At 43.3% G+C, this 22,880-nt stretch overlaps 2 protein-coding genes across 11 annotated transcripts in view; one reads left to right on the top strand and one right to left on the bottom strand.

Moving 5' to 3' along the window:
* Positions 1 to 10,934, top strand: part of LOC108710184 (potassium voltage-gated channel subfamily KQT member 1) — a 46,090-nt gene extending 35,156 nt beyond the window's left edge. For 2 of the 10 annotated variants that reach the window (XM_041586003.1, XM_041586009.1), the window contains 9 exons: positions 980 to 1,181; positions 1,953 to 2,027; positions 4,849 to 4,963; positions 5,505 to 5,516; positions 6,454 to 6,529; positions 7,040 to 7,134; positions 7,316 to 7,356; positions 7,612 to 7,673; positions 8,810 to 10,934. In XM_041586003.1, the coding sequence (XP_041441937.1) occupies positions 980 to 1,181; positions 1,953 to 2,027; positions 4,849 to 4,963; positions 5,505 to 5,516; positions 6,454 to 6,529; positions 7,040 to 7,134; positions 7,316 to 7,356; positions 7,612 to 7,673; positions 8,810 to 8,968 (837 nt within the window). In that variant the 3' untranslated portion in view covers positions 8,969 to 10,934. Of the gene's footprint in view, positions 1 to 979; positions 1,182 to 1,952; positions 2,028 to 4,848; positions 4,964 to 5,504; positions 5,517 to 6,453; positions 6,530 to 7,039; positions 7,135 to 7,315; positions 7,357 to 7,611; positions 7,674 to 8,699 lie in introns of all 10 variants that reach the window. The other 8 variants (XM_041586005.1, XM_041586008.1, XM_041586006.1 and 5 more) reach the window with 8 other exon arrangements.
* An 831-nt stretch (positions 10,935 to 11,765) lies between these two features.
* Positions 11,766 to 19,629, bottom strand: LOC108710741 (cyclin-dependent kinase inhibitor 1B). Its single transcript, XM_018251902.2, has 3 exons — positions 19,156 to 19,629; positions 15,432 to 15,556; positions 11,766 to 15,175 (listed from the first exon to the last, which is right to left on the bottom strand). Exons 1-2 carry the CDS (start codon positions 19,487 to 19,489, stop codon positions 15,441 to 15,443), a joined length of 450 nt encoding a protein of 149 aa, XP_018107391.1. The 5' UTR covers positions 19,490 to 19,629; the 3' UTR covers positions 11,766 to 15,175; positions 15,432 to 15,440.
* Positions 19,630 to 22,880: the final 3,251 nt, after the last annotated feature.

Below are 22,880 nucleotides of genomic sequence, written 5' to 3'. Positions count from 1 at the left end.
AGGACAACTAAGCTGGTAAAAGGTATTGAAAATCTTAGCTATGAGGAAAGACTGGCCAAATTGGAGATGTTCACACTGGAGAAGAGGCGCTTAAGGGGTGATATGATGACTATGTATAAATATATAAGGGGATCATATAATAATCTCTCTAATGCTTTATTTACCAGTAGGTCTTTCCAGCTGACACGAGGTCACCCATTCCGATTAGAAGAAAAGAGGTTCCGCCTAAATATTAGGAAGAGGTTTTTTACAGCGAGAGCTGTGAAGATGTGGAATTCTCTCCCTGAATCAGTTGTACAGGCTGATACATTAGATAGCTTTAAGAAGGGGTTGGATGGATTTTTAGCAAGTAAGGGAATACAGGGTTATGGGAAATAGCTCATAGTCCAAGTTGATCCAGGGACTAGTCCGAATGCCATTTTGGAGTCAGGAAGGAATTTTTCCCCCTCTAAGACAAATTGGAGAGGCTTCAGATGGGTTTTTTGCCTTCCTCTGGATCAACTGGCAGATAGATAGTTAATAAAAAAAAAAAAAAAAAAGGTTGAACTCAATGGACATGTGTCTTTTTTCAACCTTACTTACTATGTTACTATGTATTCCAGACTCTGGGCACCAGCACTTAGCCCCTTCCTACGCCTCCCTGGTACCCTATCTAATTCCCTCCACCTTTGTTTACCCACATCAGTGCTGGAAGGACTATCTACGAAAGTGTTTAGGCGCTCTATTTGGTCAGTCTCATGACAGTCCAGAGGGGGAGCTGCCAAGGAAACACCATCCCCTTTGGTTTGTAGTACATTATTGCACCCCAAGTGTGTTAGTGGCATTAGTGCAAACACATGGGCATCAAGAATCCTGTAAACTTGATCACTTAGTCCTTTTTTACTAATTTCCCCTATATTTGTATCCTTGCCACTGTAGGTGTAAAAAAATCTTGGCCGTAGCTCCCAGTGATGTTAATAGTTTCTTGTTCTTCCCTCAGAACAGAAGATGTAAGAAGAAGGGCAAATCTATACGTGAGGCATGTGTCAACCCTATGAGCCCTGTCCTGGCCCCGCTGTGCCTCTCCCCTAACCTGCGCACCCCACGCAGCCCTCCCCAGGAGAATGCACTCTCTGTCCCCCACATCACCTACCATCATACCGAGGGGGACAAAGCAGATGATGGCTTTCAGGATCCAACGGGTAAGGACGATAGGTGACACAATTTTGTTTATTGTTCATAAATGAGGCCCTGACTTATCAGTGATCAAAGAAAGGATATGGGGTTTCCATTGTTTACACAGATATAACGAAGGCCTAAACAGAATGAAAAAGAATAGCAGGAGAAATTGGTTTGGAACAAAAGGAGCTGTCATACTATTATTTCAAATATAGTACAGGGCACCAAGAGTTTGGGTTGGGTAATTCCACTATCCCATAGGAAAAAGTGAAAGGGGCACAAGTTTGCTCATAGCACTACCTGAAAGAATGGCTGCACCTTGTGCTGGGTAAAGATTAAGTAGTGAGGGTGCAACATGGGTGGGTGCCCAGTCAATACCACCTGCCATAGGGCCTGCATCCTCTGCAGCTAGGTTAGAAGATAGAGCGGGGGGGTGACGATACCTAGATTCCAACTATCCCTTATAAATACTCTGTTCATGAGCTTAGATGTCATTTATTTACGTGAAAGTCCAATTGTGACTGTTTCTTGCATTCTGCACACTGTAAGTAAATGACACCTAAAGTAACAGAATACTACAGAGCATGATATTGGCCAACACAATTGTTCCATGCCTGAAATAGGGAGGGGGGGGTACAGTGTTACAGGCTGTTGGTTTTACTATCCGTTCTAACATTTCCTTTTATTCTTCTGCTCTTTATTACTCTCCCCTGATACTATTTACACCCCTCATTACTACTCCCCCATGATAATACTCACCCTCACCCCATCCTTGTTCCTGTCCTTTTTTTGAGGTCTCTCTCCGATAGGTCGGCCTCGATCTTGGTCTTCTCTCTCTATCTGCACGTCATTCAGCCTAACATCCCAAGGTATCAGACTTGTATTGTCTATAGCAGATTTAATATCCCCCTTTTTACAATGGTACAAATAACAGTCTATATCATGTACAAAACTAAGAACTAGGAGGAGCACCCACTGTTTGTCTTTCTGTACATATTACCTGCTGTTGTTCGCTAGGATTGTCTGTGATTGGAGCAGTACGATAGGTCTGGCTGCTTGGAGAAAGACAGACTGGTTGTGATTGGGATGGGAATTCAGGATAGGTTGACCTGGGATAGGAATTCAGGATTGGCTGTGATGGGAGTGAGATGGGAATTCAGGATTGGTTGTCCTGGGATGGGAATTCAGGATTGGCTGTGATGGGAGTGGGAATTCAGGATTGGTTGTCCTGGGATAGGAATTCGGGATTGTCTGTGATGGGAATTCAAGATTGGTTGTGATTGGAGCAAAATGGGAATTCAGGATTGGCTGTGATGGAAATTCAAGATTGGTTGTGATTGGAGCAAAATGGGAATTCAGGATTGGCTGTGATGAAAGCAGGATGGGAATTCAGGAATAGTTGTGATGGGAGTGTGCTGAGAATTTAGGAATGGATGTGATTGGGATGGGTAATCAGTATTGGCTGTGATGGGAGCAAGAAGGAAATTCAGGATTGGCTTTATGGGAGCAGGATGGAAATTCAGGATTAACTGTGATATGAGCAGTATCATGGGTTGGTAATTCAGGATTGGCTGTGGTGGGAATTCAAGATTGGTTGTGATGGGAGCAAAATAGGAATTTAGGATTGCCTGTGATAGAAGTGGAATGGGAATAGTTGTGATGGGAGTTGGATGAGAATGTAGGAATAGGTGTGATTGGGATGTGAAATCTGTATTGGCTGTGATGGGAGCAAGATGGAAATTCAGGATTGGCTTGATGTTAGCAGGATGGGAATTCAAGATTGGCTTGATGGGAGTAGGATGGAAATTCAGGATTGGCTGTGAAAGAAGCAGTATGATAAGACTGGCTGTTTGTTAAAATACATGTGACTGGTTGTGATTGAGATGGGAATTCAGGATTGGCTGTGATGGGAGTGGGATGGGAATTCAGGATTGGCTGTGATGGGATGGGAATTCAAGATTGGTTGTCCTGGGTTGGGAATTCAGGATTGGCTGTGGTGGAAGTAGGATGGGAATTCAGGAATAGTTGTGATGGGAGTTGGATGACAATTTAGGAATAGGTGTGATTGGGATGATGTGGGATGGGAATTCAAGATTGGTTTTCCTGGGTTGGGAATTCAGGATTGGCTGTGGTGGAAGTGGGATGGGAATTCAGGAATAGTTGTGATGGGAGTTGGATGACAATTTAGGAATAGGTGTGATTGGGATGGGAAATCAGTATTGGCTGTGATGGGAGCAAGACGGAAATTCAGAATTGGCTTGATGGGAGCAGGATGGAAATTCAGGATTAGCTGTGAAAGGAGCAGTATGATAGGACTGGCTGTTTGGAGAAAGACATGTGACTGGTTGTGATTGGGAATTCAGGATGGGTTGTCCTGGGTTGGAAATTCCGCATTTGGTGTGGTGGGAATTCAAAATTGATTGCGATAGGAGCAAAATAGCAATTCAGGATTGGCTGTGATTGAAGCGGGAATTAAGGAATTGTTGTGATGGCAATTGGATAAAAATTGAGGAATGGATGTGATTGGGATGGGAAATCAGTATTAGGTGTGATGGGAGCATCAAAGAAATTCAGGATTGGCTTGATGGGAGCAGGATGGAAATTCAGGACTAGCTGTGATAGAAGCAATGTGATAGAACTGGCTGCTTGTTGAAAGACATGTGACTGGTTGTGATTGGGATGGGAATTCAGAATTCGCTGTGATGGGATGGGCTGTGGTGGGAATTCAAGATTGGTTGTGATGGAAGCAAAATAGGAATTCAGGATTACCTGTGATGGGAGCAGGATGGGAATTCAGGAATAGGTGTGATGGGAGTTGGATGAGAATGTAGGAATAGGTGTGATTGGGATGGGAAATCCGTATTGGCTGTGTTGGGAGCAAGATGGAAATTCAGGATTGGCTGTAATAGGAGCACTATGATAAGACTGGCTGTTTGTTAAAATACACGTGATTGGTTGCGATTGGGATGGGAATTCAGGATTAGCTGTGATGGGAGCAAGACAGAAATTCAGGATTGGCTTGATGGGAGCAGGATGTGAATTCAAGATTGGCTTAATGGGAGCAGGATGGAAATTCAGGATTGGCTGTGATAGAAGCAGTATGATGGGACTGGCTGTTTGGAGAATGACATGTGACTGGTTGTGATTGGGATGGGAATTCAGGATTGGCTGTGATGTGAGTGGGATGGGAATTCAGGATTGGTTGTCCTGGGTTGGGAATTCAGGATTGGTTGTGGTGGGAATTCAAAATTGGTTGTGGTGGGAGCAAAATAGCAATTCAGAACTGGCTTGAATGGAAGCGGAATGGGAATTAAGGAATAGTTGTGATGGAAGTTGGATGAGAATTTGGGAATGGATGTGATTGGATGGGAAATCAGTATTGGCTGTGATGGGAGCATCAAAGAAATTCAGGATTGGCTTGATGGGAGCAGGATGGAAATTCATGATTGGCATGATGGGAGCAGGATGGAAATTCAGGATTGGCTTGATGGGAGCAGGATGGAAATTCAGAATTGGCTTGATAGGAGCAGGATGGGAATTTAGGATTGATTGTTATTTCAGCAGGATGGGAAAGTTTTCTGTAATGAGAGTAAGTTGGGGATTTATGATTGGCTGTAATAGGATCTGTCAGTTGGGTAGACCTCTCAGTGTTTTTCATTTTGTTGAATGACCCTCTCTGTTTCCCTGCAGGAAGAGGCCGACCGGGGCAGTCCCTACCGGACATCTCACGGACAAACAGCTATACAGATGATATGGACGGAATGAGTGAGGAGAGTGTACTGCCATCTGTTACAGATCTATCACAGTAAGCGACTCTCAAATTGCCTCCCTCTGAATGGGCTGTAAGCAAACTTAGGGGTTATTCCTGCTACCCATACTCATTGAGTTTCCTATATTAAGCCACTTTAACTGGCCAAGGAAAATTAGATTCTCATATCAATAGGCTGCACCCATTGTTGACTTCATATAAGAGTATTGTAACGCTAAAGGAGGGCTAGACTAAGAACAATGGACACTTGGGCAATGCTGCATCAATAACATTTTCAAAGAAGATATAGACAGCAAAACATATGGGAAATAACTGCAAATCAAAGTGAAATGAAATAAATTAAAGATGTACCAAATTCAGATATTGAGTCCTTTCCAAAAGACTGAATTCAGTGCATCTCTAAACCAAATGTAATTGGCCATGCACACTCTTACACTTGTGTTTGACAGTCTCTGTCTCTCTCATAAAGCACTTTTAGTTGTTCCACATCTAGCCACCTGCATTCTCTCTGTCTGTCCCTCTGTCCGTGTGTTCATCATGATGTTCATAACAGCATCCATTTGTCTCCCCTTGACAGCACCATGAGCAGGTGAGTGTGTCATATCTCTGTGTATGGCTGGTGTGTAAGTGTGCTTGCTGTATGCGTGCATGGGTGTGAATTTGTAATTTCAACAATCTGGTTGGTAGTGTCCAAAGTCCCCTAGCAACTATGCAATGATTTGAATAAGAGACTGGAATATGAATAGGAGCGGCCTAAAAAGAAACATAAGTAATAAAATGTAGCAATAACAATACATTTGTAGCCTTGCAAAGCAATTGTTTTTAGATGGGGTCAGTAATCCCCAGTTGAAAACTGGAAAAAGTCTGAAGAAGGCAAATAATTCAAAAACTTGTCTTAGAATTAGCCATTCTAACATAAAGGTGAACCACTTCTTCTTCAGAAGAGGGCAAATAACTAAAAACCTATAAGAAATAAATAACGAAGACCAATTGAAAGGTTTCTTTGAATTGATTTTTCTATAACATACTAACAGTTATTTTTAAGGTGGACTGCTCCTTTAAGGCTAGACTCTAACCTGAAGAAATGGCAAGAAATTACAGATATTTATATATTATGCCTCTGCAATGGCCAAGGCATTCCTATGCCAGGGAAAAGTTTATAAAGGAGGATGAAACCATTTACTTATGTTAGGACCCTTGCAGAGGCCTCCCCGGGGGTTGAGGTTCAGGAGAGGGGAAGGAGGAAGTGAATGGATTTGATCTCTTTTAATCAGAATAGGAAAGGTAGACAATGAATGGTCTTGGTGCCAAACCCTTCCATTGTTTTTGGTGTTTCTTTCATATTTATGTGTTGGGGTGGGGTATCTACTACTACACATGAGTTGGGGAAGACTGCAGAGTGGTGGAACAATGGTTATACATGGGGGATGCGAGTGGTGCCCTAATCTCTCTTCATATACCAACTTGTTGTTGTGTGTTGCCGTGTCACACCCTGGGCACACAAGCTAACATTCTTTCTGTTGTAGGCTGACAGATGCTCACAGGATAGCAGTGAAGGTCACCCGCAGGATGCAGTACTTTGTAGCCCGCCGAAAATTTCAGGTATGTGAATTTATTAGAATAAGTACTCTTATTGGCAGTTATCTTCCATCCATCCTCACAGAATAATAATAATAATAATAACTTACAGTTTATGGCACCAATGAATCCAAACTATACTCCCTCTTCACCACGACAACCCCCAGTGCCTTCTTACATAGTAACATAATAAGTTAGGTTGAAAAATAGACACACATCCATCAAGTTAAACCTTTAAACACTATTTTAAACTGCCTAACTGCTAGTTGATCCTGAGGAAGGCAAAAACCCCATTTGAAGCCTCCCCAATTTGCCTCAGAGGGGGAAAATCCCTTCCTGTCTCCAAAAATGCCTCTTGTAAAGAGGCTGTAACACTATATGAGAGGTATTGTAGCTGACAAGAGGGCAATGGTCAGCCAGTCATTAAACAATGGCAGCTAAGTTATAGGGGCCCTTTAAACACCTCCCAAGCACAAAGGCAAATATTCTATATATGCTGTATATGGTGTTCACTGGTTTTCCCCAAACTCCCAGCAAGCTCGGAAACCGTACGACGTCAGGGACGTGATTGAGCAGTATTCCCAGGGACACTTGAACATGATGGTACGGATTAAAGAGCTTCAGAGAAGGTAATGGCTATATGATGCCCCCCCTCCACTCCCTTGACATTTACCAAAAGGCCAGTTGGGTCAACTAGGCCCCCCCTCCACTCCCTTGACATTTACCAAAAGGCCAGTTGGGTCAACTAGGCATGAGGCTATATTGCACCTTGATATGCACCACTAAGTCTTCTCTGCACTTTCCTTCCAGGCTGGATCATTCATTGGGCAAACCAGGACTCTTTCTGCCAGGTAATAGTCACAGAATGTGAGGGTGTGTCTCATATATGTCAGGGCCTAGGGGTAGGGAAGAGGGGCACTTACCTAAGGTGCAATGGCTGGAGAGGATTGACATAATCAGCAAGGTGGTGGGAGAGGGGCAGGGGGCAGACTAAGCAGCATTGTAGGGGGCTGGATTGCTGGCCCAGCAGCAGAGGCAGTCAAGCATCACAGAGATGGGAACAGAGCCGGCACATTACCATCAATATTGTCTTTTCTTCCCTACAGAGAAAGGAGTGGATAAGGGATACTACACGGTTGGTTCACGGCTTATGCGCCTGGAGGAAAAGGTACACAAGGGGTGCTGTTAGTAGACAGAGCCTTATATATTATATATATATATATATATATATTTACTCTTATGGATGCTAGGTTTTCCCTGTGGGGCATTAATAAAGGATATTAAGAGGTACAATAGGGACAATGGCACGTGGGGTATTGGTTCACATTGCTTCAGTTATTGAAAGTGGTTCACCGGTACCCAGTTATGTGGGCAAATATTCTGCTTTGCAAATATAGGGTCCCACCTAATCCATCATAGAGCCCTGCTTTGATGCTGGGAATGAGTCTGGGAAAAGTGCATCAGCCCTAACTTATTTTCACCATAAGCCTAAAAATGTAGAGTATTTGGTACTGTCTCCATCTAATTGTTGTAAGGGCCTTGGATGTCAGGATCTGTGATGGACCCTAGGAAGCCCAGTCTGACACTGGCTGGATACCCTGGACTAATAAAATGTTTGCCTGATCCTAAACCAAAATCCTAAGTCCATGACTGCAGTCCTTGCAGTTTCTTTGTTCTAAATCATTGTTTACTTTGAAGGTCTGCTATACCTTATATATCTCTCCTGTCTAGCCAGCTGCCCCTCTCTTGCCTAACCCCCCCCCCCTCCGCTCTCTGCAACACGTTCCCAGGCTGAATAATAGTAATACGGACAGTTGGGCAGCCCAACTGGCACTGCTTTCCCTTCAGCTCTCATTATTCAGTTCTGACCTAAGACAGAGCTTAAAGCCTCCCTAATTGTGTGCCAGGCCTACTGAGCTGGAACATGCCCCATTAATTTGGCAGGGCTGCAGGCCTGGCGTAGACTAATGCCATGAACACAAGTATTGTCTGGGTGAGACACCGGGGGCAGAACGTCCCCAGACACCTAGGCTTATGGCAGCCAGGAGAACAGGGGCTCCTACTTAATGAGCTTTCTGTTTATTTTCCCAGAAGTCTGTCCCCATCTCACCTCACTTGTGTATCTGCTTATATATTCAGATAAAATAGGGGGAATTAACTAAGCTCAATTCCCTTTCTCTCTCTCTCTTTGTAGAACCCTGGGCCAATAAGATACATCAACCCAATGGGACCTTTAAAATGGGCCTGAGTATCATACATACTCCCAGCTTCCATAAAAACCTTCAACTCTCCTATTTCCTGCAGGTGAATCGGATGGATCATAAACTGGACGAAATCCTATGCGTCTTCCGAACTCAACTAGTGTCAGAAGAGGATCAGGCGCAGTCCTCCCAATCATCCTCACCTGCCTCCCACCGACTGCACCCTTCTCCCAGCTCCCCCACCCACAGCCGCAAATTCTGAGTAACTTGCAAGAAAAAAGGGACTGGTCTTCTGTGTATCCAGAAGAAGCTATAGCCATTGGAGACACCTTCTTTACTATTTGTTATGTTACTCTGTAGTCAGTGGGGGACCACTCCCTGTTAAATGGGAAGACACCATCTCCATTGCTTACATAGTCTGCCTTCTTCATATGGACTATGTAGGACTCAGCTGAAGAGTACACTGCCCAATATAGCACAAACACCAAAATGGAAAACGTAGAAACAGTACCCTATTTAGCATGGAGCACTGAAGGCCCAATCATTACAACACAAACCCATTAACATGTGAGAGCAACTTATATGTTAGAGAACCCAACACATGTCCTGCACTTGACATGATCACTTGTATATAGGATTGTGAACCCACTTGCCTTACACTGACCTCAGTTGAACACAACCCCCCCACACTCCATCCGTACTCCACTCAGTACACAAGGTATGAGTGAGTTAGAACCCTGATGTGTGTGTGTGACATGATGCGTTCTAGGAGCTGGACAAGTGTGTGTATGACTGTGATCTCCCAAAGACCCATAATAAGGCATCAACTTTCATGAATGCCGAGTCTGGAGACTGGAACTGTATGCAAGTCTGAAATAGAATAATGACATTCCTAAAATAGGCATTTGTCAATGTGTTGTTTTTATGTATTGCTGATATTTGCTCAAAAGGTGACCAGTGAATTATGCGTTGGCAGATGAAGAAGCAAAAATGTGGGGTAGGCAGTTCCTCTTCACTTCCTACAGTCCTACCGCCTTTACAAATGGAATAACACAAGGTGGCTATGTCTACAATGTATGGCCCCTCTGTCCATTTGGCCCATACGGCAAACGGTCAGACACTGTACTGGATCAACTGGTATGGGCCACCTTAAGGGTTGCCTATTATTAGACGCAACCACTTGTGGAATCACATAGGTGATTTGGGGGGGGGGGGTATCCCAGCACCTTTGACAGTTGAGAGGCACAAAGGCACCAGGCCATAACTCTCTGCCTGTCCAAAGTCATGTGGTACAAAATGATTGTGCAATGCCCAGGGTGGGACAGTCATTCTGGGCCCCATGGCTTACAAGTTTTAAGGGGAGGGCAGCTGTGCTGCACTTCCTGGATCAGATGGGCCCCTTGAATCTCTGAAGTAGTAGCAGAATCCGCCAAAAGGAACCAAAGGGGATGTGGGCTGGGGCTTGGGGGTCGGGCCCAGAAAATGTTTTACAGGGCCCTGTGATTTCTGATGGCAGCCCTGGCAATGGACTCTTGCTTTTCATGAATGACTGGCACAATAGAAAGGTGGCCATAGTGGCTGTAGCCCCCTCCCCCGGTGTACTTTTTCTGTTCATTGGGCAGGAGGGTGGAGAGGGAGAATTCCTTTGTTTGCCCAACAAATTTCAATGGGGAAGAGACTGAGAAGGAATTGATGTATCGAACAGTCCCTTTTTTAAAGGGGAATTCCACCCAGAAACTGTATTTTGCATAAGAAAAGAAAAAATTGGATTTCAATTACATTAGGCCAGTGAGAATGAGGAATGAATGGATATTGGGTGGGGAGGCCTGATGACAGAGGGCACCTGGTAAGAACCTGTGAACACTGACCCCCCCCCCCCCCAAGATCCCTGTTCTGTCCCCCTTACTGACCCTCACACACCTTTTACTGGCGTGGGGATGAGCTGGGAGCCTGTGGGTGACAATGGTAGATCCACCAGTTGGTGTATAACAGGGACTTAGCTTTGTGGAAGGGGGGGGGGGTCTCTATATGTTTATAGAAACTCTTATTCCCAAAGTTTACAGGGGCCCTAAAACGATTTTTCTGTGTGGTCCTGGTTATGCCTCTGCTGACAAATTCAGTTATTTGCATCTGTTTCAAGTATGAAAATGCATATTTCCCCCTAAAACCAACATATTGTAAAATAATGCTGCTATTTGTTGGAGAATAAACATATTATGATGAAAAAATCTTGTGTGCAGGCATGTTCCCTTTCCAGCTTGATCATACACAGGCAATATCTCTCTGCTCCACCTTAAGAGTTGGCACCACCCCTCCACCTCATCACCAATAACTCCAGGCCCCATCTTCACTCAGCCCTCTGATTGGTTTGTGAGCATGCCTGTCACAGTAAATGCAAAACAGAACATTGAGGAAAACAACCGGAACATGAAAAAAAAAGTTTAAGACGTGTAGCTGCAGAGCTGAGTGACTGTGTATCAGAAGCTGATCTCTGCATCTACACAGAATGGGGCGGGGGAGAGGGTGCTTGTCTGCCTGCATGCGGAAATAAGGCGTCAACACCTAGAAACATATTTACTACTCCATCTATTGTAACCCCATCTCAGACACGACGTAGAATACACATACATGCATCATCTATAATCATTTATAACATACAAGGAAGCCAATAAATCAGGCAAGCTAAAATCAATATGGAAAAGGATATTGCACAAGCAGTAAAAATTATTTTTTTAGAAATGTAAATAGTAAAAAAAATGAAGCAGGTCCCTGGTAAGGTCTCATCCGGAGTATGCAGTGCAGAGAGATACCACATAACTATGGCAGCATAGTGATCCCTTGTACTAAGCACAATTCAGCAGGGACAGTCCCCTAAGTTTGCTCATAGCCTGTACAGAGAGATCTCATAAAACTATGGCAACATAGGTAATCCTATGTAACTAGCACAATTCAGCAGGAACACCCGTTAAGTTTGCTCATATCCTGCACAGAGAAATATCATTAAACTATAACATAACAGGTATTTCCTGTTAGCCCCATAAAAAACACACGGATACTGCTTTCTGCGTAGATTTATTTAATGTAAATGATTGCTTGACGTAGGAACAGAAATCAGACATTTAAAACCATTATTATTATTTTTTTTCCAACTGAAAAAAGATTTACAAATGCATCCGGCTCAGTCTGCAATCCATTAATAGCCAAAAAAAAATTTTTTAAGAAAAAAAACATTCAAAAAAAGCTACAAATGGAAAAAAAAACAAAACACGGCATTTACAGACACAATGAATTCTGCCGCTTTGGCTTCATGAAAAAAAAAAATTCATCAATTTTCTAGATTAAACAATTTCTTTTTTTTGTCTTTTCATTTTTCTTGTTTACACATAAATAAGTTAGTACAATTTCTCAGTGTTTTTTTTGTTTTTTGTTTTTACACAGCAATACTCACATGCACCTCAAATCCTGCCATCATTTAGTATGCTACATACACTGGCTATGCAGAGCCCAACCCCTTCTGTTCAATTACTCCTTGGCGGAGTGATAGGAGGGGCGGGGCCAGCTCCAACTGGAAATTGACCTAGATCATATCTGAATGATATAGAATCAAAGATCTATTGAATAGAAGGGAATTTACTTGTTTTTGCTTATGTTAAAATAAAGAAGATGTTGCCTTGTTATGACCCACTACTGGCTCCTCAGGGGTGGGGCAATAACTATACAGCGTTTTTTTTAAAGGGTACAAAAGTATATCCCCATTTAGGCAGGTCACATACCCCTTGTAAGTTTCTATGAGGAATAGAGGGACCAGCTGTGTCCTGCCTACAGTTGCTAAATTAAGAATATATTTTTATTATAATACAGATATAATTATCAATGTGGTAAAAAAATTACACCCAAATAGCTGAATAGATCACTACTAAGCATGCATATAGGCTCCACCAATTACAAATCAGTATTCCTGCCTAACAGAACACTGCAGCCTTGCAAAGAAGAGCAATTATTATGGAGCAGAGAAGAATACACCAACCCTGCTTGTTGCTCTACAATACTAATTAAATGGGCAGTTAATTGAGGCCCTCGTCTCCCGTCTCTCAAACCTCTGCCTGGTTGCTAGTAGGGATGCACCGAATCCAGGATTTGGTTCGGGATTCGGCCTTTTTCGGGAGGATTCGGATTCTGCATATGCAAATTAGGGGCAAGGGAAATGGTGTGACTTTTTGTCACAAAACAAGGAAGTAAAAAATGTTTTTGCCTTCCCACCTCTAATTTGTATATGCAAATTAAGATTCGGATTCGGTATTCGTCGAATCTTTCGCGAAGAATTCGGGGGTTCGGCCGAATCCAAAATAGTAGATTTGGTGCATCCCTAGTTGCTAGGATGAATTGGACCCTAGCAACCAGCTAAAATGTCAAGCTAGAGAGCAGCTGAACCAGTTTGAATAAAATGAAGACCAATTGCAAATCATTCTATCACTGTCGTAGTTGTATTAAAAATTAATCAAACAGCAAACTATCCCCTTTACCAAAAAAAGGCTCTGCTGCTACATTTTCCTATTGGGCAGCCATACAGGGATGTGACTGTCCTATGCATGCTTAAAAAAAAATAAAATAAAAAAAATGGGGATTTAAAAAATAAAAATATCAAAATATTGGAACAGGTGCAAAAAATTTTGTTTTTTAATTTTTTTCTTAATTTAACACAGCAATAATAAGTAAATTTGCAGCATTGTGTTTAACCCCTTCATCACAGCAGAAGGGATCCTGTTCTACTAAGGAAAAGAATGAGACCCTTTGGGTTTTTTTTTTTTTTTTTAATAACGGAACCTGTTTGTTGAATTCTGAGTGCACACCCACACCAAAAATATGAAAAAAATAAAACGATAAAGCTAACAACCCATCTTCTGTCAAACAGCTGTTGCCAGTGTTTATAAGACCAGAATTTGCAAAGAAAATTCAAACCATATTACAAATTAAAAAATAGATATATAAATTTATATGTACACACATAAAAAAAGTAATAAAATCATAAAAAAGCAGAAAAAAAACATTAAAAAAAAGAAAAAAACACTGTGGAGCTCGTAACCTTGCAGCACATGAGAGATGTAAAACACATTATTTCTGGGGGGGGGGGGTCATTGAAAGGACACCCCCTTGTTATGTAGGTGGGTTAAAAGAAAGAAGAGGTTTTTGGGTATCTGGAATGCATCATATTAAATGGACAATATTGACTGGTAAATCAAGCTGCACACTGGTTGAATAATATGTCCTAGTCGTTGATTAGGATTTAATAAGTGCTTTCATTCAGTAGGCTGGGTGGGGATGGGAAGACATTATCCTTGCGTACTTAACTTCCTGCTATTAAACAGCAGCCTCCTAACAGGAAGTTGTTAAAAACAATTGTGCTTTCCTCCAGCTACCTGTAGGGGGAGCAAATTTGGAAATACTGACGTTTATAGTTCATGTTACATGTTTCCCTTTAGACTTTTATATGTTAGTGTTCCTTTAAAACAAAAAAAAAGGCAGCGTTATTAAGATACTGAACTAATGAAATGTCATTTAAAAAAGGAAAATAAAGCCAGATATGCAGGAGGGAACCTCTATTTACATAGAAAAGGGGTACTCATAAAATATTCTATTTTTAACATTTTGCGTTGGTGTATTTTCCCTTTAATAGTTAAAGGCAGTTGTCAGGTACAGAGTTGCTTGAATGGGAGATAACCTATGAACAGTAGCAGATCCCCATAGGGTCTGGGGTGGTGGGGGGACAGTGTGTCAGGTAGGGGGAGGGGAATGGGTGAAGGATAGGCGAGCATTGTGGTGGGGCATAATGTACTGGTAGAGAAAGCAATATGCCAGCTCCTACCCATAGGTACAAACAAAGAGAAGGAATGTTCTGTACATAATAAAACCTCATCATATGTTAACTTTCTTTTAAAGGGGAAATACATCAAGGTAAACCTGGTAAAACTGTACCAGTTGATCAGGTGAGTTTTTAGCCAACAAAGTGATTTGCCTGAGGCTGCACTTTACGGCGCCCTTATTCTCTGCAAAGAGCAGTGGTTGACTGAGGATTCTGGGAGTTGTATTCCAATGGTGCAGCGTGCAGAATAACGTGCAAAGGCCACTCATGTGCTGACGAGGTTTTGTGATTCTCAAAAAAAAAATGTTTTAAAAAGCCCCCAAATAGTTCTCTTCACTCAGATCAGGGTGAAACCCGTTTCACACCCCACCCTGCCCCCTCTAAATCAATTTATGTGCTACATGGGGAGAGGTGGAGATTACACAGGTAGTGAGAGAAGCGAGAAAGAGAGAGAGAGAGGGTGCCTAATTGCACAAATGCTACATCATATGCCCCGGGCTCTGTAGTGTTACTCTGTATCAGTGCTTGCGAGAGTCTCCCACCAGTGACAGAGAACAACAGGCTGAGTGGGCAAGAGCCAGCCAGCACTGGGGGAGGGTGGTCTGGAGTCTGTAGGGAGAGAAAAAGAGGGGAAATTGTTAATGAACTGCACTGCATTGATACCATGGATCATAGTAACATATAGAAACTGCACTATCTGGTTTGTCCACTAAGAGGCAATGAGCAATGCTGATACACACCCAAGATGGGAAAGGATTAGGTCTTGGCTATAAAGGTAATGAATGGTAGGTGGAGTCTTAAGCCTGAGTAATTAAACCCGCCAATTAAACTTCTTTGCCCCCCTCCAACACAGGTTAATACTAACCCCATTCCTTTACGTGCTGGGTTTGGTCTTCTTGGGCGTTTCCTCTGGGGGAGGAGTTAAGCTGCCTCCTGCTGTGTCTTCAGCTTCTTTCCTGTGAGATTTCTTCATGGAGGGGGCAGAGGAATCTAAAGAGAATGAGAGGTGTAAGAGAAGAAGCATTGTGCCAACAATAATTACTCTGCAATTGCCCCCCCCCCCCAACACTGAGCTCCTCCGTTGCAGAGAAATCACTCCCAAGTTCTATCATGATGGCCAGAGGGGGTAGTTTTTGGTTTAGGTACCAATATAGCAGCTCCAATTTACATTAGTCACTACCAGGCCAGCGAATGCTAGAGGCACTGCTGTAAGATGCCATAGACAGTACACTCTGCGTACTTGAAACGCCAGGGCCTATTTTGACATTTCAAGTACACAATGTCCCAAACTGCCCAAGGGACCAATTGAAAGTGGCACTCTATGGAATCTTACAGCGGCCCCTCCGGCATTTGCCAGAACCCACAGATTGCCAGTCCAGGCCTGCCTGTACCACTAGATGTAATAATTACAGGGTATATTTTCCCATTAAAATAACAGTAAAGACATACTCAGCAAGTAAGAATTTGAATTGACAGGGTGGGACTGGCCCATCGAGATACTGGGAAAAATCCAGGTGGGCTCTTGTCTTGCAGGCTTGTCCCTTCAGCCCAAGCAGGGCCCCCAGTTAAAGGTGTTCTTCATCTTTGAGTTAACTTGTATAATATAAAGAGTGATATTCTAAAACAATCTGCAACTAGTTTTAATTTTCTATTATTTGTGGTTTATGAGTTATTTTGCTTTTTATTCAGCATCTCTCCAGTTTGCAATTTCAGGAATCTAGTTGCTAGGGTCCAAATGACCCTGGCAACCATGCATTGATATTAATTTGAGACTGCATTATGAATAGGAGGGTCTGAATAGAAAGAGGAGTGATAAAAAGTAACAATAAATGTGTAGCCTTACATAGCAATTATTGTGTACATGGGGTCAGTGGCCCCCATTTGAAAGCTGGAAAGAGTCAGAAGAAGGCAAATAATTCAAAAACTATAAAAAAAAAAAAAAAAAACATGAAAACCAATTGAAAAGCTGTGTAGAAATAGCCATTCTATAACACACTAAAAATAACTTATAAGTGAAGCACCCCCAGTTAAAGGGGAACTAAAGTCTAAAATAGAATAATGCTAGAAATTCTGTATTTTGTATACTAAACATAAACTTACTGCACCAGAAGCCTAATTAAACAAATGATTTCTGTTTGCAAAGTTGGCCGCAGGGGGCTGTCATCTTGTAACTTTGTTAAACATCTTTGTAAGAGCAAGACTATGCACATGCTCAATGTGGTCTGGGCTTCAGCTGGGAGTAGCGTTGCCACCTTTTCCTGAAAAAAGTACCGGCCTTCCTATATATTTTTTCCCCTATTGATAACATTGGGATCAACCATCATTTTTACTGGCCAGGCCAGTAAAGTACCAGCCAGGTGGCAACCCTAGTTGGGAGGTTAAAGGGCACCTGTTTGGTAAAAATGTTATCCTCAACCAAAGGTGTGGGCTAATAGAGCCTGCATTCCGGTTGGAGATAACAAGAGCATTTTTTAATAAAAAATGCCCCCCGCCAGCACTAAGCTACCCGCAACGGGAGGGAGCAGCCATGTACGGTCACTCGCATGCGCATAATGAAAATGTGCCACAAATTGCGAGTGAGACAACATGGCTGTTCACACCGGGAGCTCCCTCCCAGTGCGGGTAGCGTAGCGCTGGCGGGGGGCATTTAAAAAAACAAACTACTGTTATCCCGAACCGAAATGCAGGCTTTATTAGCCTGCACCTTTGGTTGGGGATAACATTTTTACCCAACATGTGCCCTTTAAGCTTAGGGATTGTCATAAAATATCAAAACAGCACAAGTCAAATAATATCTGCCATAGAAGCCAATACAGCAAGACTGAAAAATAAACAGAATATGCAGACTGCACTGGGATACAAATCTCTATACAGTCGGCGACTGCTCTACAGTGAAACAAACAAAGCTGCTCAAGTTCTGGTAATGTGTGGGGGCTCCGTCCTGCTGTTTGAAAGTATGATTGTTTCCCTGCAGAGCAGTTAGGGACTGTGTGAAGTTTCCTATGCGCAGCAGTCCGAGCAGGTAAAAGGAAAGGGGGAATTTCACTGCATACAGTCAGGTTTATTATAAAAACGGTACACATTTTTTAATTAAATTATACTGAAGATACATTTCTTTTTCATTAAAGAAAGTAAGAATGGGATTTTGTTTTGCCTTTACATACCCTATAAAGGAGCAGGAATGTCTTCTTTCACTTGGGGGTGCCAAGTGAATGTATTTACTTACCTGAAACCCCCGGGCAGGTGGTCCTTTCAGCAAAAAATTGCACCGGCCCGAGGTTATTCCAGTAAACACCACGGAGCGATCTTCTTCCTGCTTCTTCTTTCAGCTGCACTTGCGCAGAAGAGAGAAAAGCCGAACTACAACTTAAAAGTCGGCTATTTCGTTCAACTTTGCATGCGTTAAGCTGGCCATAGACACAAAGATCTCATTTTCAGAACGTGTGTGGAGAGTCCAGACATTTTTCGTCTGGCGTAGATCGGTCGTTTGGTCGATCAACAGGATAGAACATTTCTGTCGGCTGCCGATAATATCTCTGCGTGTATTGCCGATCGTACGATTTTCAGTGGGAGACTGTCACTAGCTTTTTCCAACGTACGATTGCTGTCAGGGGCAGAACATCGGCTGATCTGTTCTTTAACTACTTTATTTGGTCGGAATGGTAAGACTTTGATCTGAATGGTCAGTGGCAGGTCGGGAGATGGGAAAGTCCGATCGTACATTAATTCGTACAATCGGATCTTTGCGTCTGTGGCCAGCTTTAGCCCTGGGAAATTTAAAGAAAGAAGAAGCCGGAAGAGGATCGCTCTGTGGTGCTCACTGGTATAACCTTGGGCCGGTGCAGTTTTCTGCTGATAGGAGCAGGTAAGTCAATAAAATCACTTGGGGGTGCCTAACATTTGGCACCCCCAAGTGGAAGAAGACTTTCCCTCTCCTTTAAGCATGCAAAGGAGATAAGGTAGGGCACCAGTGCTACACACTGATTATGATACATTGTTACCCTGACACAAACACAAGAGGGACACATTGTTGCAAATGCTGATACAGTTGGTTCCACCCAGAGGAAGCAGTTTGTTATAAATTGTGTTACCAGGGGAGACAGTCAGTTGCAGGTTGTTGTTGCTATGGGTGACACAGGGTTGAACTAAAGGAATTGACACAGTCCAGTGCAGTAGAGCCGTCAGGTGCTGTAGACTGGAGGAGGCAGGGACAGGGGCAAGAATAGAGGAATAATCCCTGGATATTGGGAAGGGGGGTATTTGAGGCCTATGGGTGAGTTCCAACTATAAAAGAGAACAGGACTCATCTAAGCACAAGGGGGGGGGGGGCAGAATGGGGTAAAGGGAGGGCCATATACGAGGGGTTACAGCTTTAGCGCAGGGATAGCAATGAAATAGCAATGACGGGAGTAAAACCCAGGGGTATTATGTTGGTGGTGGTACAGCCAGGCTATAACTGCACTGGGCTTTTTCATTCCTGGGTCCCTAATAAGGAATAGTGGGGAAAGCCTCGACTGGGATAAAGGTTAGAAAGCAGCGGGGGTAGTTAACTCGTGGCTCCCCCCTCCTCCTGGCGCAGTTGGACTCACCCGTTGCCTCTCCGTTGCGCTTCTTTGCTCGGGATTCCGCCGGACTCGCCTCGGCCCGCAATGATTTGGGCTCCCGGTGGTAGAATTCGGGCGTCTTGTCCGTTTCCTCCCACTCGAGGAGCCCCGGTAGCGGCCGGTGATTGCGGAAGTCGAAGTTCCACCTCTCGCGCTTCTCCTCTTCCATCGCCCGAAGGCTCCGCTCCAGGTCCCGGGCCAACAGCTCGTGATCCACCGGGCCGAATAGGCAGCGCCTGGCGGGGGAACGAGGGGAGCTGGGGGCCCGGGATACCCGTTCCACACCCGGGGCCTCCGGAGATAACGGCACGCCCGACATGGGCTCGGCTATCTGGAGTAGCGGAGTGTCAGCGGGTCACCGGGCTCCTGCGCCGCCCAATATGGCGGCTTGTGCGACCAGCGCCCGCTGGGGGGATCCGAACGCCCTCTGCTGGCCACTGGCGCGATTGGGACCCGCCTGATTAAGGTAGAACGGGGGAGATGTGACCCCTAAATCCTGTGCAGACATTGCCCTAGTATGTGTATGTCCCACGTCTCTTTGTATAAATCTGTGTTCCCCTTATTTGCTTTGTGCATTTGACTGTTCTCCTGATCATTCTCTGGCCCTGGGTTATACCAAGTCACAAAGAAGGTGAGGTTGAAAAAAAAAAAAAAGACCGAAAGGTCAGATCGATGAAACAAGGGGCCATTGGTTTTTAATTTCGTATTATGTGTGGATTTTGAGTTATTTCTATTTCTATTCAGCAGCTCTCCAGTTTCAGTCATTTAAGCAAGCGGGTTTGCTACGATCCAAGTGACCCTAGTAACCATGCACTGATCTGAAAAGATTGGAAGGCGTCAGAAGGAGAAGGGAAATAATTAAAAGAAACTATAAAACAGAATTACTGAAGGCCAGTTGAAAAGTTGCTTAGTCTAAGCCAGGGGTCAGCAACCTTTACTATCAAAAGAGCTATTTTGACCCTCTTCCACTAAAAAAAAATAGTCTGGAGCGGCAAAACATAACACAGATTATAAACTTTAAAAAGTTTTAACCTTTTCTTAGTTTTAACTGTTTCAACAACAGAATACAACAAACAGAAGTGCAGTGTTCATGTGTAGGGCTACTTTGAAATAAATAAACATTGAATAGCCCTATTAAATGCTAGTGTTCTCATCTGTTTAACCCTTTAAGTGCCACAGAACGTAGAATCTACGTTCTGTGGATCAAAGGACCAAAGTGCCACAGATCGTAGATTCTACGTTCTGCAGCACTTCCGGGTTTGCGAGCGGAGGAGCGGCTGTTAGAGCCGCTCGCTCCGCTCCTTCACGATCCCCTGCCCCTAGACAACGAGCAGAGCAGGGGATCGTGTGGCCCCTGGGGCGCGATCGCCCAGGGGCCCCAAAGCAGCAGCAGGGACGCGTTTCCTATGCGTCCTGCTGCTGCCTGCGCCGCACTTCCGCCCAGCTCCGCCCCCACATGGCTGATGATCGTTGGAGCTGGAGATCTGCTGCGTGGGACCCTTTCTGATCGATCTGCAGCATCTACCCCAGGTAAGTGTAACATTTACACACACAAAAACACACAAACACACCAACACACACTTATTACAGTAATATACACTTACATTCACACTTACACACACTCACACATAGATTTTTGGGGATTGGGGGGGTCACACACACTCACAGCACCCATGTACACTTGCACACGCGCACATGCGCAAATAACATGCAATTTACCCGTTGTGCACACGCATATGTACATATATGGCTTTGTGGCTTTTTTTTTTTTTTTTCTTATCGCATCGTCTCTTTTTGGGCTAAAAAAAATGTTTTATTGCCGTTCCGAATAGCGTATTCGCTAACCGTACTGTGCAATAGCTTTTGTATGTTATTTTGGTGGTTATATTGCAATTTTGGGTATTTTGGTGCATTTTTAGCCATTTTATTGAATTTTTAGCCATTTTATTGCATTTTCAGCTCTGCATTTGTGTTGTTCACTTGTTTCTGCCCGTATAATCGATTTGGCCCAGCTAAAATATTCAAACGGTAATTCTGGTGGCCGATTACACTAGTGTGAAAAAAAAAAGCATTGATTTTTGTGGTTTTATTAGTTTTTGGTGATTTATTTGCATTTCACACTGTTCTGTGTTATTTTGTTTTGCCTATGTAAATTTTATCTACTATATATCCATTTGGGGGTCTCTGTGCGCCACATAGTTTGGTATATCTATGCATATTGGGCATCAAAGTGTTCAGTAGACCCCTGTCATTCATATTTAGGATGTTTTATGCTGATACGTTACGAAATGTGGGGCACATAATGGGGTAAAATTCAAGCTTTGTGACGATTTTCAGAAATTTGATAAAAACCGTTATGTTCAGCATTGCTTTGCAGTTTGGCAGTTTGCTGTAGAAACACTTATTTACCCATTTTGGATTCGTCAGAATGTGTACTTTCTGAAAATATATGGTTTTCTGGGGTCTCTGTACTGTTAGGGGGGTCTAATGTCGCATAATACACACACCAGGTGCTTATATTGCAGCAGCCAGCGCGTCAGCTGTGAAAATGTCTATACATATTGTCATTTGGGGGTCTCTGTGCGCAACATAGTTTGGTATATCTATGCATATTGGGCATCAAAGTGTTCAGTAGACCCCTGGCGCTCATATTTAGGATGTTTTATGCTGATAAGCTACGAAATGTGGGGCATATAATGGGGTAGAATTCAAGCTTTGTGACGATTTTCAGAAATTTGATAAAAACCGTTATGTTCAGCATTGCTTTGCAGTTTGGCAGTTTGCAGTAGAAACACTTATTTACCCATATTGGATTCGTCAAAATGTGTACTTTCTGAAAATATATGGTTTTCTGGGGTCTCTGTGCTGTTAGGTGGTCTAATGTCGCATAATACACACACTGGGTGGTTATATTGCAGCAGCCAGCGCGTCAGCCGTGAAAATGTCTATACATATTGTCATTTGGGGGTCTCTGTGCGCCACATAGTTTGGTATATCTATGCATATTGGGCATCAAAGTGTTCAGTAGACCCCATGCGCTCATATTTAGGATGTTTTATGCTGATAAGTTACGAAATGTGGGGCATATAATGGGGTAAAATTCAAGCTTTGTGACGATGTTCAGAAATTTGATAAAAACCGTTACGTTCAGCATTGCTTTGCAGTTTGACAGTTTGCAGTAGGAACACATATTTACCCATATTGGATTCGTCAAAATGTGTACTTTCTGAAAATATATGGTTTTCTGGGGTCTCTGTACTGTTAGGGGGGTCTAATGTCGCATATTACACACACCAGGTGCTTGTATTGCAGCAGCCAGCGCGCATCAGCCGTGAAAATGTATACACTATTGTCATTTGGGGGTCTCTGTGCGCCACATAGTTTGGTATATCTATGCATATTGGGCATCAAAGTGTTTAGTAGACCCCTGGCGTTCATATTCAGGATGTTTTATGCTGATAAGTTACGAAATGTGGGGCATATAATGGGGTAAAATTCAAGCTTTGTGACGATTTTCAGAAATTTGATAAAAACCGTTACGTTCAGCATTGCTTTGCAGTTTGACAGTATGCAGTAGGAACACATATTTACCCATATTGGATTCGTCAGAATGTGTACTTTCCGAAAATATGTGGTTTTCTGGGGTCTCTGTACTGTTAGGGGGGTCTAATGTCGCATATTAGACACACCGGGTGCTTATATTGCAGCAG

Source organism: Xenopus laevis, chromosome 3L (assembly GCF_017654675.1).
Source record: "Xenopus laevis strain J_2021 chromosome 3L, Xenopus_laevis_v10.1, whole genome shotgun sequence".
NCBI lineage: Eukaryota > Metazoa > Chordata > Amphibia > Anura > Pipidae > Xenopus > Xenopus laevis.
Note: the sequence above shows the minus strand (reverse complement) of the source record. Positions and strands in the feature narration are given on the sequence as shown.

Bases quoted from the DNA above. Each gene is read 5' to 3' on its own strand.
- LOC108710741 (XM_018251902.2), bottom strand. From the start codon at position 19,489: ATGTCGGGCGTGCCGTTATCTCCGGAGGCCCCGGGTGTGGAACGGGTA. The intron at 15,557-19,155 runs GTGAGTCCAACT...CATTCTCTTTAG, and splicing joins GCGCAACGGAGAGGCAACGG to ATTCCTCTGCCCCCTCCATG.